Source organism: Bemisia tabaci, chromosome 2 (assembly GCF_918797505.1).
Source record: "Bemisia tabaci chromosome 2, PGI_BMITA_v3".
NCBI classification, from domain to species: Eukaryota; Metazoa; Arthropoda; class Insecta; order Hemiptera; family Aleyrodidae; genus Bemisia; species Bemisia tabaci.
The window spans coordinates 17183182-17199034 of NC_092794.1; the positions used below are offsets into that span (position 1 = coordinate 17183182).

At 41.1% G+C, this 15853-nt stretch overlaps 1 protein-coding gene across 18 annotated transcripts in view; it reads right to left on the reverse strand.

The window, feature by feature from the left end:
* The window catches only part of sls (sallimus), a 277774-nt gene that overhangs the window by 209459 nt on the left and 52462 nt on the right, over positions 1-15853 (reverse strand). For all 18 annotated transcript variants that reach the window (XR_011899246.1, XR_011899249.1, XR_011899248.1 and 15 more), the window contains 2 exons: positions 9151-9199; positions 1398-1543 (listed from right to left, as the gene is read on the reverse strand). Coding sequence is in view for 14 of the 18 variants with exons in the window: in XM_072296789.1 (XP_072152890.1) it covers positions 1398-1543; positions 9151-9199 (195 nt within the window). In the remaining 4 variants the exon portion in view is untranslated. The remainder of the gene's footprint in view (positions 1-1397; positions 1544-9150; positions 9200-15853) is intronic.

Here is a 15853-nt window from a genome sequence, read left to right on the forward strand (position 1 = left end):
TTGGCCGTTTTGAGGTTAGAAAATTGCGTTTTTAAGTATGGCGCACCACTCCGATCAACACGAAATTTTTTCTGTATCTTATTGGATGTATAACTTAAGAAAAGAGGCAATTTTTGTTTGTGTCCTCGTTTCCATACGTCACCTAGCGCGAAAAAAGGAAAAAAAATGATTTTTTTAAAAAATTTTACGAATTTTTTTAGTAGCTAAAATATTATCCGATGATAATGAATTTTTTTCTACAAAAACTAAGCTAATTGATGTAGATTCTGACAAATTTTGGTTCAATTCTAACAAAAATTACGAAAGTTATGAGGAAAAGACGTTAGCATAGTCAAAAATAGCCCCAAAAAGCGGTTTTTGGGGGTCTGAGGGGGGGTGGAGGGGGTTGGGGGGCTAAAATTCCCCAAAACCTAAGTTTTAGGACACCCTTGATGACTTAAAATGGTTAAAATAAAAATCCGTTCACAAGGGCATTTTGACATGCTTATCCCGGGATACCCTTTCAGATGAAACATACTTTCTTTTGAAAAGAGAGATAAAATTTCGCGTACTCTTTGACAATTTTTTGGGACAAGTTTCGGGAAGAGATGGCCTCATCATCAGCCAGCAGCGAACTGCAAACGGCCGGCAGCGCATTTCTCAACCCCGAAACCGTCCCAAAATAATTTTAAATAGCGCAAGTGAGTACGCGAAATTTTATCACTTTTTTAAAATATTGTCTTGTGACTGTCCCCTGCAAAAGTTTCTATACTTCCTTCCTCCAGGGCAAATACCTACAAGTCTTAATATAAAAATTAATGAGAATTTTCTTTGTTAAGTTGGTGAAAAGTATCAGATGTTTGAAAAAGTTAGGTAAATGAATGTTTCTGAGAGACGGAATTATACACTGTCTTCCCCAAGTGTTGGCACACCTTAATAATGGTCAGTAATACTGCCCTGCAGAGAGCCGTCTGTTCTTGAGGAAAATAACTCCGGCATGTTTCAATCTATAATAGACGCAGTCAAGATGTGTGTGGCAAAGAGAGGCTCTTCTATTGCTCACTACCTTTGGATGTTCTAATGGTATGGTAACATTAAAGCTAAAGTGTATACATTCCCCGAACAGAGTTAAAAAAGAATACCACCATTTGAGCTTCCACTACTTTTGCAACAAAAAGGTTAGCAACCGGGAGGAGAATATTCCAATTACTCTAAAGTTTCAATGCTCAAGAGGTAGGGGAAGAAACGATGGTACTAACAATTTTCAGTTCAATTCTTGCCAGAAAGTCATCAGATCAGCTACGCATTAAATAAACATTAGAAGCTGATCTGCGGGCAGCTGACGCTAGTGCATTAACGATGAAAATGTACACAGTAAATTTGAGGGGGGAAAAAATCTAAGTTATGACAATACTCACCGACAAGAGGAACACCTTTCCTGGTCCAAGAAACAACCGGTTTAGGAACACCAGAGACTTTTCCTTCAAATAATGCATCTCCTCCCTGAGCAAATCTGGCATTACGAAAAATTTGATCGAATACTGGTGGAGAGGCATTGTTGGGTCTGAAATCAGAACAGGCAAAGTAAATACATGATGTATCAAAAAAGCGTGTTACAATGTCTCCCAGATATAATGCAAGGAGGAGTCAACTAACAATGCAAATGTGACAAATCAGTCAGCTTAAGATTTAAGTTACCTTCTATTATTAAAAATATACCCATGTACATACATAGCAGTTCTAGCAAAATTTGAGTACCTAAAGGCAAAATGATTATTTCATTGTAATGCACAAGTTCCAGAAAAACATTATCGATGGCTAAAATGCAGGACCAGATGTATCTCAGTTTGCGACATTGAAGACTTCCAGTACCTAAGTACTTTCTTTTTTCCTTGGAAAACTTGTCTTCATAAATTCTTGAAAAATTCCTTAAGTTTTCTTCTCTGTTAAAAGAGTATCCTGAATAAATTTCAAGCTATAAAGTTGATTTGTTCCTGTTCGAAAAAATAAACTGGGAACAGAGATTCTGAAAGACCACAATGGAGGTACCAGGTGTCTCACTTAAGGCATCATTCTTGAATAATCCATCATCTCGTACTTGATTATTCAAACCTCTATTTCCAGCCATCAACCTGCAGCCTTATTGTTGAAATTTTTTGTTTGTCGGGACGACATAGATGACATAGGTTAAAAGGCAGAGCGTGATCGGTCGGCTATGTCTTATCGCTGCTTAGTCGTGTCTATGTCGGGTTGAACTCACGACAAGCTAACGGCACCTCATAAGTTTCCGACAGTATGTTGTCCATTCTACCTGACAAAGGCACGACAAAGCAGCAATAAAACATAGCCGACGAATCACGCTCTGCCTTTCAATCTATGTCATCTATGTCGTCCCGACAAACAATGGATTTCAACAATCAGGCTTCTGATCTCTTCTACTTATAACTGCACATGAAAGCATGCAGTTTCAATTCATTTCTGAGTTGGACCAAAACAAATTTAAAACAGATCATGAGGATAGAGATAATTATTTGACGATAGGTGTGTCGACAGCATAAGTCCGCAATCACATATCTTGTTTGCGGTGTCTGAAAAAAATCTCCGCCTCTATGTTATCTTTTTGAAGGAGAACAAATTGACATCATTCCTAGAAGTTTTTGCAGAATTTTCTTCGCACAGAGCAGAAAAAGCATGGCAGTTTTAAGAATTGCCATTGAGTAGTTTTGCACTTAAAAAATAATGTAGGTATGACTGGAAGTCTGCGACATCACAAACCGAGATACGTGGTTGCAGACTTGAGCTATTGAAATCTTAGAAAACACCAGAAAAATGACCCCTTAGTCAAGTAAACTTGTACGAATGTACAAGGTAAGGTAATAATTAAGTAGGTAATAGGTATGTGGAGGAACACCTGACAGGACTGGTCCGGTCTGGAATGAAAGGCGATTAGAATGCAACAAGAGATTAACAAGCATAAATGATGTTTGAGACATGAATAGATACCTTCAAATCTCGGTTTGCACGAAATATAGTGGTGCTCGGCTTGCGAAAATTTCGGAAGAAACATAATTAGTGTGGAGTAAATGCTCTGAAATGAATAAGTCCAACAAGTCGGCGTGATAAACATGAAAAGATGTTGTTGTTGTTTTTATTGTTATGATTTTAGGTTGGGAAGAAGAAGAAGACACAAACGACGTGGGAAAAATTTGCAAGGAGGGCCAACTTATGCGGAAAAAAGCGAACATTTAGAATAAACTTTTACAGTTCTACAAGTTTCGAAAATGTTTTGATACCGTAATATTTCTGTTTTACTTTTTGGAGATGCGCTGAAGAACGTAAAAACACAATTTTCAGCACGCTTATACATTGAAAGATGCGGATGAGGTAGTGGTTTTCTTCTTCCATTGGTGGCAGACATGTAAACTTAACGATCCGTTAAGTCAACTTAAGTCTGAAGCGCCAAATTTGAAAATTGGCGGGAAGTTTCAATTTGACGGGCGATGGGTCACTGTGCCGCAATCTACAAGGTGGCCCTAAAGTGACTGAAAAGTGCCTATAACCTTTTGACAAATAGAGATAGAGAGTCCTGGTTTGAACCATTGCTCATTGTGACAAGAAGCTGATTTTTTAAAAGGGCTGAGTTTTGTGTCCCCTCAACGAGCGCGCGGAGGGGGGGGGGGGGCCTTGAAATTTTAATGGGGCTTGAAAAATAGAGATAGAGAGTCCTGGTTTGAACCATTGCTCATTGTGACAAGAAGCTGATTTTTTAAAAGGGCTTAATTTCGTGTCCCCTCATCGAGCGCGCGCGGGGGGGGGGGGGCCTTGAAATTTTGAAACGACAACCCCCCCTTGTGTGATATATCGTTGAAAAGAGGACACAAAAAGAAGAATGTTCGGGCAAATCAGGGATCAATCCAGCTGATTTGATTGCCTTATTGGGCCCTGAGAGCTACATCCCCTAACCTCAAAATTACCGACATGTTCGTAGTCTCCCTATGTAGGTACCATAGAGTACATAGAGTCGTAAGGTAAGTGGGAGAGCTGGCGCCACTTTTAAGCATTTTCCATGTCCCGAATTCCGAGACTCCTGTGTGACGCCGGGTCACTTTTTCGATACATAATCGATTGTTTGCGATACACGGGTACCCGGCCATCCGATGACAATAACAACAACAACAAAGGAGATAGGAATTACCACGTATTCCACACCGCCATTTTGGATCGAAAATGTATCGAAGAAGCGACCCGAACTCGGCGCACACCGGGCTCGGAATTCGTCGAGCAGAACATGGCGCCAGCTCTCCCATTTACATTACGACTCTATGTACTCTATGGTGGGTACTCTAATGTGCATACGAATTAATTTCAACAGGAAACTAGGGATATCCCCGCATTTCTCCGTTCATTGCTGTCCGATTGATGGCGTCGTCGTGTGCGATGCGGAGTGTCAACTACCCGTGACGCCGTTTATCTTGCCGCTTGCGGTTCCACGCCCGTCAGAAATTTGGCGCCTAATCGGAGATGCAAGTGCAACTGTTTTGGCACCTGAGGCGAGTTCGGCCGGAGCCGCAAGGCCAGCAAAAACTCACGCAGAACTAACAACTGCTCGTGTTTACTTGGGCGAACTGTCTCGGCCCGGCCGTGACGTCTGTAGGAATTTTGCATCGATGCAGATGTCGCCGGCGCACAATGGATCGAGTCAATCAGAGAGGTCGGATACGACATTTTTGATTAAAACCGCAAATTTTGATGTCTACATCGTCATATTTTAAATTTCAAGGGGTGCCTCTGAAAGAAAATTAAGTGAGGAAACCAATGAAACCACTTTTAGAACCTCAAAATTTGTATAAACGGAGTTATGAGTGTTCAAAGTTTCAAAATTTTGTCCGACCTCTCCTATTGACTCAATCTACTGTGCGTTGTCGTCTTCGGGAAAAAGGTTGGAGCGTCGCGCCTGCAGACGACGCGTCGGCCACAGAAAACATTCAATGCGCATTTTTTTGTCACGGACATTACATTTTGGCACTTTCGAGTGTCATTAAGTCTTTAATATTCGGAATAAAAAATGTGAATGAATCCTTAGACCCACGTGAGGACACTCGCTGCTCGATACCCCGATCCGTGGATCGTAGTTAGACGGTGTTACGGTGTCCGGTGTACACCTCAAAAACACAGTGTACTTTCCGGTACACGCAGTATCGGCAATTTACAGAACGGAACGTACGTGTAACGGTGTAGCGTTTGAAGTATATCTGCGATGTTGAAGGCGTTGTATATGGTACGCGCGGGCGGGCGCGCCTTTTATTACCAACGATAGTTCGAACTTGCAGCGCCGCCGGCTAATAAAAATTATTATTAGAAGTGCATTCTTCTTGCTAAAAACTCTGCATGTGCTTTGATTTGTATAAATATGTGTAAATTACTACTCGCACATTGGTTTTTGTGTGATAATTGCAACTGCGCTAAAAAAACTGTTGATAGTAAGCAGACTGTGCGTATTTTGTGCGTTGAAGTTACTTTGGCTGCGCTGAATTTTTTTTTTTCAAAATTGACTCGACTGCGGAAATCTTTCTTCCCTCGAGGTGAAGGCAATGACCTCGACTCGTATTTCCAAAATCTAGTGGTAAAATGTTACACGGAAAAAATGGATCGCTGATTTACCAATTTTGTAGTTAAAAAAAGTTTTCGACGTGTTTCAATGTAGATTTTACTATGAAAAATGCTAATTTAAACACGTCCGTGGTTAAATCAGCTTTCCACAATTGTAAAATGTACATTTGAAACATGTGGGACATATTTTTCAACAATTTAATGGTTAAATCAGCAATCCATTTTTTTCCGTGTAACATTTTACCACTAGATGTTGAGAATCTGAGTCAACATCATTGCCTCCACCCAGAGAACCAACATTAAGACAACACTGAAAAAAAAAAAGAATCTTAAATTTGCGGCCAATAAGTATTTTTTCTTAAATCAAGAATTTTGCTGTTTAATAGAAACTACTTTTTCGCTTCACCCAAGCATTATTTTGCTTGTATCAAGAGAAATTCAGCTTAAATCAAGATAAAACGAATTCTTGGCGGCAAATTCAAGAGTTATCAGGCTTGAGCCAATCACCTTTTTTTTCAGTGAAGTTTTGACGTACGCCTTATTCATTAAAAAACCACACAATTTTCGGGAAAATTAATCACATAAATATTCATAGATAACCAAGACATCCAATACGCAAAAAGGCAAACACCTCCTTGTTTTCTACATAGTGCAAAACGTTTTGGTGACCGATACCATGAGAGAATTTCGGCCAGGACCTGGCTTTCCAGGGATGAAAGGTGTTCGCAACGGTGTGGGAGAAAAAATTCGCGAGGGAATCTGGGTCGCAGCCAATTTGTTTTGACGGCTGCGGGACGGAAGAGCAGCGCAAAACACACATTTTTCACCCGAGACGAGGGGTTAAAAATAACCGAGACCCGATACTTTCTCGACTCCGCGACATTTTTAATTATTCGGGTTTTGTAATAAGTTCCAGAGTGCGTAATTCGGTAGGGCAACAAATTCTCCGCCGAGAAACTCAGGATGAGCAGGGCCATGCAAATCGACGCATAATAAAATCAAAATCGGACGTATTTTTGTCAAACAGAACAAAGCGCCAATTTGAGTTCCTTTTGAGGAATTCAGAATTCCGGATAGCGTGTTCTGTCAAACGGAACTGAGCGCCATGGAAAAACATTGCGATTATAGGAAGGAATGAGCCCGACGCCCGATTCCGCCGCCAATCCAAGCCCCCCTCTACCTTCCTCCCCCTATGGCGCTTAGTTCCGTTTGACAGAAATACATCCAATTGATAGAGAAAAAAAAGGGTCAAATTTTAAACTGTTTAGAAAAATAAATAGACTGATTTAGTGACTACGTCATTCAAGAGTTCGTATCGAACTCTTGGTTCAAACCACAACAAACTAACGTAACCTCATGTACGCATTCTTTGTGAGTTATTGTGTTGATTTATTAGAATTTAATCATTGACCGGTCATAGATCAAGTAAAGACTCATTAGACACGAGAAATTTCGACTGTAAGAAACACTTTAGCACCATGGCGCAAAGGGCGCGAATCAGTGACAAGGTTCTGTGTTTGTTTACATTTGAACCAGGGGTTCGATATTATATCGAATGACGTAGCCCCTAAATCAGTCTATTGGAGAATTGGACTTGGAGGATCGGATGGTCTAAAAGAGTGACTCGCAGATCTTAATTTTATGGCTGATGAATTGATTGAACATCTCGGTCAATTAATAGGGACCGTCCGCAAAGAAAGAAAAACGAAAATTACTTTAAGCTTAATCCTTTCTTGGAACAATATCCATAATGATTCTACCATCGAGATCCAACGGAAATCATTTCAAAGCTCTCGGCCTGCATTGTTGATCAATGCCGTACCTTCTTCTTTCGAATATAGCCAATTTTTATTGATTTTATCTCTTCCGATTTTTATAATCACTTTTAATAATTCAATATCTGCTCCGGTTTTCGCACCCTAGTTGCGTTGTTTTTCCTACGCATCGTTTAAGTCTCTAAAGCAGCTATACTACATGCTCCACACAATTTCAGCTTCATGTAATATCCGTCATAACACAATCTTGTGACTTATTTGGTCACACTTTTATCAAACTTCAACCATATTTCGAAGAAATGTTGTCCAAAATGTTCGTATTTGAATCAAATTTCTGAGACATGATTAAATTTTCGTCTGTTAATTCGACGAATTGTGACTGAATTCAAGCGAAACTCAACAACTTTTGAACGTTTGATAACATCGGACAGTGTTAGAAGAAAATGATAAAGCAATTGCGGGTGTTTCATCAATTTCAATGGAAACTCAATCGAGTTTTTAAAGTTCAATGAAAATCATCAATGTTGTAATCGTGTGAATATTGAGGATGCGCGATATTTTGATAAAGTCAGAGTTGCATGCAAAACAGTCAAATAGCGAGAGTTTGATGTAGGCGAATTCTGACGAACTTGAGGAAGATCAAATAATTGGTAGAATGAAGCTTTTGCATACGGTATAGGGATTTGTAATTCAAGTGTACGCTGATTTGTGTAAAATTTCGCAAGAAATAAAATGGTACCACTGGTTTTCTCCGAAACCAACTCTCAAGCTCAACAAAAGCTCTCAGATGGAGCTCTTGCATGTGTCAGAGATTTGCGATGTAAGAACATTTTCTTGTTTAAAACTTCGCGAGAAACACGATAGTGTATCCGAAATCAACTCTCAAGCTCAAAAAAAGCTCTCCAAGTTCAGATCGTAATGGAGGGGATATCCCGCGCTACGTCGAGAGTCTCGTAGATACTACTGGATGTGGCGACTGCCATCCTGAAGGGCGGGGGCACGTAAAACTTCTTCATCCCTCTCTGTTTTTTTCCGTAATTAGTCATAAAGTGGATCGGTATAGGCCTACGGGGGAAGCAACCACTATTAAAAAAAGAAACAACGCGCCACTGAACTTACTTCCTGAGAAAACAAGTATTTAAAAGTCGGTCTTTCCCTGGTGAAAATGATCTGATGGGTACAGCCTTTTTTTTTTTTTTTTTTTGTTGGTTCGACAATCTACTCTGGGTATTCAGCCTGAATTTTGATGGGACGATTGTCATTGGCTGGCGTATGATGTGGGCGCAGCCCAATGGCGGCTACCCCGGTATTGCGTGGAAAGAGTTCCATTGATAATCAGTAAAAAAATTCGACTTCAACCGCAGTGGCGAGGCGTGAATGATCGATTATCGATTTTTCCCATACGATAAAGAATCGAATATTAAGACGTCCGTCACGAATACCCTGTTCATCGATAATTCTCCATAGGTTTAAATGGCGGATCAATCGCAAAGCACGCCACACCACTGACTTTGACCTATCTCAATGGCAAAGGACGAAATTTGGCAACCTTCGTACATCCATACGGTTATTCAAGTTATAAAAGTTATCAGAATTTTCGCAGTAAACGGCAACCGAGATGCCGGTGTCCAAAATGTAGGGAACGATATTCCTTCCCGTTGAAATGAGACGGGAAGAGTGAGAGGGTGTGAGTTGGGCGGTCAATAAATAATAGGGACACCGATCGTGCAATAGTGTTTCTGGCAGGAAATCAAAATGAGGCGAGAAGATAATTAGCAGCACTTACGTGACAGGCTGTGGCTGTGTTTGTGAATGTTGACGGACCATGCCTTGAACTGGAACAAACAGACCAAAAACATCATTAGCAAAATTTGGCAGACTGTAAAAAGGAGTTATAAAATAACAGGCAAAAGCACAATGGAGTGATGAAACCATAACACTAAAGCTTCGCAAATATTTCTCCGGGTCGAAAATGGTCAACATTCAGGTTTTATGGGTCTTAATTCTGGATGCTCTAGGAGCCTTGTTGATTCCAAAGTTTAGGGGGAAAGATCAAAACAGCTGAAACTACGATACCTCGTAGTTTCAGCTGTTTTGATCTTTCCCCCTAAACTTTGGAACCTTCAACCTTTGGAACCCTTTTTGAACTTTCTTCATCTTACCAGATGAAGAAGTTTTGGTAAGTTGAATATACTGTGACTTGGAGGGTCCTGCTGATACCGGTGATAGATCAGTCACAATATAATGCTGCGGGCACCGCATGCCGCAACATTAACAGCGTAATATCGTTGTAAATATTGAACGTAGAAAAATTTTGTTCTGATGAATCTTATTGTTTTTAGTTGAGCCACAAGAATCAAGCATCAAAACACAATCCTGTGACCGATGCAACTGACCCATTGTAAAATTGTGCTCATAAAATGCGATGGAAAATTAAAAGTTAACGCTGCATACAGTTCCTTAATACTGAGAGTAAAGATAATAGAAATCCATTTCTGATTGGTTTCCGTATTTTAGGCCTCAACAGTGTCACAAACGGGAATTAATGCCGCAATCACACGCTGAATTTAGCAGCTGAATGTGGAAGTCAACTGTCAACGCCCAACGGCTAAAAAGCAAATTCGAGTTATTTTCATCCAAATGTGTATCAAATCTACTCGAATAGTTCAGACAAATTCAACATTAGTTCGATCGTTGCTAAGAATCGTTGATGAATTTTTCGCGTGACGCGCAAAATTCAGGCATCGGACCGATGGCTTCCACATTCAAGCCACATTCAGCTCCCTCATTCAGCGTGTGATTGCGGCAAAAGATTACAATTTCACCAATTGCAAATATTATAAACTGGGATGGGCCGGGGAATGGGGGTACGGCAAGGAAGTACGGTAAATGGAATGAGAGAGGGGACGGAGATAGGAATTCGGGAGTGGGTTGATCAAAGATTACGGAAAACGTCCGATTTGTGTAATCTTTATTCCCGTTAATGACATCCATAAGCCGTGTTGTCTCAACTCTCTCTATAAAGGAACTCTAACGCTGCATGAATTCAAGATTTATAACGAGGGAAAACAAATTAGGGTGCACTGAGAAAAAATTCTCAGCGTTTTTACGAAGGTCCGTTGGTACCTTCACCATCTCACTTTTTTTTACCAATTACTGGTAAGCTCACCTACAAGCCGGTATTTTTACTGTTTTTTTTTTTCGGGTAAGAATACTACTTTCATTGATAATCAATTCCCGGTAACTTCGCCATTTTATCTCGGTAATTCTACCACAGTCGATAGAAAATCTTGGCGTTTTTACCAAGGTGCAGTAAAATTACCGAGAAAGTTCAATAATTTTACCGAAATTTCTCGGAAAAATTACCAATTCCATAAATGGTGATTTTACCAAGAAAAAATTGGGATCAAATAGAACCCTGAATTCTTGGTAATTTTACCCTTTTCTTAGTAAATACACCGAGATTTTTTTTTCAAGGCGTGAGATAGAGCGGCAACGGAGGTGAGTGGTGAACTTGGGCGAGCTTTCCAGGCTGCAAAACTGCTGGAAGACGGTGCGCTAATTCGCATTGACAAGAGAGGTCGCCTGCGTACCAAATACGGCACCAAAAACTCCTCCCCGAGCCCCAGCGCAAAGATTATGCATCATCCGAGTCATATCTCATGATCCGACCAGACCGGACCCAGACAACAGTCACAACAAGACCTTCTCGGAGCACTCGCCGAGAGAACGAGATCCCTACGTCATCGGTGCTTCTCGAAAAGAAGTAGGTCAATTTTGTAAGTGGTCAATGGAGATGTCGCATGTGTGAGGAATTTGCGATTTGACTGTGGATTTTTATGTAAAAGTTCGCGAGAAACACGATGGTGCCACTGGTCTTCTCTGAAATCAACTCCCAAGCTCAAAAAAAGCTCTCAAGTTGAGGCCAAAATGGAGGCGATATCCCACCCTACCCTGAGAGTCCACGTCTACATCAAGACAAACTCTCTATGCAAAGATAGGGAGCAAATACAGGACATTGCCAGGACAAAATTTTGAAACAGGGCGGAGAAGATACATGAATTTACACTTTGGCCATCGATACATATTACGAAAAATCGACTTTCTGTCTTTTGAAACAAAATTTATGCTTTTAAATACTGAGTATAGATAAATTAAAGAGAACATTTCATAAATTTCAACAAGACTTAGATAAAAGCGTGGAGCAGGCATTGGCAGATCCAGCAAATTGGCAACATTGTCTTTTCTCATTTAAACCTATGGAAATGTATCGATTCTTGGAGGGGCCAGGTGCTCCGACACGAATCGATTATTTAGCATAGGTTTAATATTGTAGGAAATCCGGTGTTGCCAAATTGCTGAATCCGCCTCTGGGCGCGGGTAAAAGTAGAGTACACGTATCTGATCGAGTAACAAGCAACTTCTCACCTAGAAGAATCCACATAGCAGACGCCGCGAGCAATGCGAGCATCAAAAAGGGCGCCTAGAACCCCAGAGTGTTTAAACCCCCCTCCCCCTGTCACGCGGCTACACCCTCCCACTGAATTGTCACACGCCGGATCGGATTATGTTTTATTTTCATGTAACTGTCATCGCTCGTTCCGGTCGAATCCTCAATGAACGCCGTTGTCAAATTTCAGCATGGAGGACCGTGATAAATTAAAAATGAGGGAGACCTGTCTGGTTGTGGTAGGATTTGGCAAAAAGTTTCCTGCCCCATTCAAAGAGGAACTTTATTAATAGAGCGCACGTTCTGAGGATTCACCTCTTTCCTGAACGCTCGGATCTCTCCCACGAACTATCCGCGTTTATTTTGCGATCTCGGAGCTCGTATCTTCGGATTTAGAAACTAGACGCAGAGATTGTTACAGGCATTACGCCATTATTGAATACTTTTACGACGACAACAGGTGTCAAATAACCTAGGCCGATTTTTAGGTATAAAGCGCCATCTTTGCTCTAATTGGTCGATGAAGAAGCCAATCGAAAAACGTCATTAGAAAAGCATAGATGACGTCGAAAACCGTAATGATGTCATCTTGGCCTTCTTGACTACTTCCTCTCCAAATTATAGTAGTTTCCGTAATACAATAATAATAATATAGCCGAATTTATTTTTTGAATTGAAGAGACGCACTGGGAAAAAAAAGAAAAAAAACACATTGGATCTAGAGTCCAGACTCTTGAAAACATTGACAAGAAAAAGGACTCTTGATTCAATCAGATTTAAGCTTAAATCAAAAGGAAATCCGCTTAAATTAAGAGGCTTGGTTCGTGGTTCTGATTGAATCAAGAGTATTTTTTCTTGTCGATGTTTTTAAGAGTCCGGACTCTAGATCCAATGTGTTTTTTTTCCAGTGCGGGGCTAGAATCGTTATTCCAAAATATTTTGCTTCGTGGAAGTATCAGGTATACGCACACTGACCTATGTTAGGATTGTTTTCAGTTAGTTATCCTTGATTTTTAAACTAAACTTGCACGATACTCGGTGCCGATTGTAAGCGCGAGAATTTGCACCGTGTTCAATGCAAATCAAGTTCAAAGCAAGGAATCCTCAGCAGCACTCAGCTGGATTTGCGTTGTTTCAATTTATTTGCATTCCACGTTTAAAAAATAAAGTAAAGACCCCGGTTGCTTTTTAGACTAAATATGAAGACTAAATAGGTGCTTAATAAATAATATATGACGTTTCAATTGCACAGATTTAAAAAAAAAAAAAATATAAAAAAGATTGAAAAAACGTTCAAAACGGTATAGTCAAGGTAATGTGTCCATTTTTCCCTATCTACAAGGCGCAATTATACTGGCAGTAATTAAATATTCGCTAGATAAGTTTTACGCGTGAGGTTTCCATTATTCGTGTTATGATTGCTACGGGTGACAGAAGATAATTCTACACAACTGGCAACAATGCAAAGCACGATTCTTGCGTGGATGCGATCGGGTGCCAAACTTATCCGTCGAGCTTTGGGACCGGGATCGAGGAATCTGTTGACCTTTGACCCACGGTTTAAACTCCCCAGACCAGACGTGGCTGCCCCACGACTGTTGCCAGGCATCCCCAAAAAATCCCCGTCTTGAAAAAGTAAAAATATTGCAGTGCACCAGGGCCGGATTTACCTACATGCCGCCCATGGGCCGCCTATATTTTGCCGCCCCCTTCTCATTCGTTTTGAAACATCAATACAAACCATCAAGTGAACGTGCCGGAGGAGGAGGGGTGCATAAGACGCGTTTACTCATGTTGGGCACATTTTTTGTGAAATAGCCCTGTCAACACTAGCAAAAGTTCCCGGAACTTTGCGCAAAAGTTAAGTTCCGTAAACCTATCTCTGTGTGGACAAGGCCTTTCGTTTATAAGAAATGAACGAAATAATTATGAAAGAATAAACATGAATGTGGGTTATAATTTTAATTTCCGCCACCGCGCCAACCACACTGTGTTTGGCGCAATACGTGAAGTATCCCTACAGTCTTACAGGCGCTATGCGTTTCACGCTGACCGCACTGTGTTTGGCGCAATGCGTGAAGTATTCATGCAGTCTTGTAGGCACTATGAGTTTCACGCCAACCGCTGCTGATCGCACTACGTTTGACGCAATGCGTGAAGTATTCATGGAGTCTTGCAGGCGCTAATATGTGTTTCATGCTGACTGGCGCGCCGAGGTTTGCCACCCAAGGCTCCACCCTCCTGTCAGCGGCGACTCTTGAAAATTGGCAGCACTCTCTGTTAAAATGTATGTAAAAAAATTGATTCTTGGTAAAGCAGCTGCCTCAAATCGATATTTTCAATGAATTTAAATGGAGGAAAAACAGCGATGCCAACATGCAAAATCGCCACTATCGCAAGAACCAGATACTGATTTTATTGACAAGTCAACCAGATTCGTCAACATTGGTCGCGTCAAGAGCGTGAACGTAAGGGAATAAAAACAATTGGGCGATAAAGCTAGCATCGGATTCACGCGAAAGCCGCTCAGGTGCGAACCCTGCCAAAACGGCGTTCCTTTTTCGACTATTTTTGGTGATTAATTTGCAGCGGATTGGAACTTGGAAGCCTCCAGCTGGCTGACGACCAGCGGACCCGCCGCAGCCGCGGCCCTTTGCCGAGCTTCGACTCGCGTGGCATACGAAATTCATCAACAGAATCTGACTCATTTACGGACCGATGCGATGTAAAAAGTGAAACTTCTAGGAGCAAAATGCAAAACCGCGTAACTACATCGCGGTGTTTCAAAATTTCCACTCCTGTCAGGGTTGCCACACAATTTGGAAAATGAAATTCCCTGACATTTCCTTGATTTCCCTGACATATTTGAGTAAAATTCCCTGGCAATCGAGAATATGCCATACGGCCAAGAGGACATAATTTGGAATTGTTTCCGGGCAAAATGTGTTGTTCTGGGTGTCAAATCCATTCTAGAAAGCGAATAAAGGTAAATTAACGATTTTTCCCTGACATTTTCGTCATTTTCCCTGACATTTTCAGGTATTCCTCGACTTTTTAAAATTCCCTGAAATTTCCCGGTTTTTCCTGACTGTGGTAATCCTGTCCTAAGTCAGGGATGTAAAACGACCCAAATTACATCGCCAAAATCAAGCCAGTGCTACATGTATGCTCATTCACATTCATTTGTTGAGGAAAAATCAAGAAATTTCCAATCCTCTGACAACCGCGGACCACAATGATGTCTCCCACCGACCAAGTCGCATCGTCTATAAATACCTGCCATTGACGCAGATCAACATCCATAATCTTTGCTGCTTCCCTAGTCTCAAAATGTGTCGCATTCCTTCAGGTCCCAGTAATTTAAAGTATTCCAAACACTACTTCACTCGTTTCTGCTACAAACGGTCTGCATTAATGGGTCACACTGAGAAAAAAACTTCGTATCATTTGAACCGAATGTACGGTGTTCGAAATCGGCCGTATTGTTCGGTTCATGTAACCGCTCTCTCGATTTTGGGAACCGTGTTTTGGGAACCGTATCCTCGGTTCATGCAACCGAGCAATCAAACCGAACAGAACTAACGATAAAGTTCGGTTGCATGAACCGAGATACGATCCCCAGAACCGAGTGAGCGGTCGCATGAACCGAACAATATGGCCGATATTGAACACCGTGCATTCGGTTCATTTGAGCGAACTTTTTTTCTCAGTGCAGTTGCGTTGTCATAGAATCGGGTTTTGATGATTGACACATCAGCAAAAACCAAAACTTTGAATACTCGTAGCCTCCCTGTAAACCGCCAGTTTGAGAAAGTGGGGTTTCTTGAAAAAGGTAAAATAAAAAAGTGAATAAAGATAATGTCGAATTTGGTGTTCTTGAGCCAAAAAACTCCTGGGTACCTAGTTTTACGCGAATTCACCAGTAAGCGAGGGAGATTTCGATTTTTGCCGTATTTTGAACTATGACCAGCCACCATTTTGTCCAAAAGAGGTTGCCATTTTGAAAAATAAAAGTTAAGGATCACAGCCGCAGCCCCCC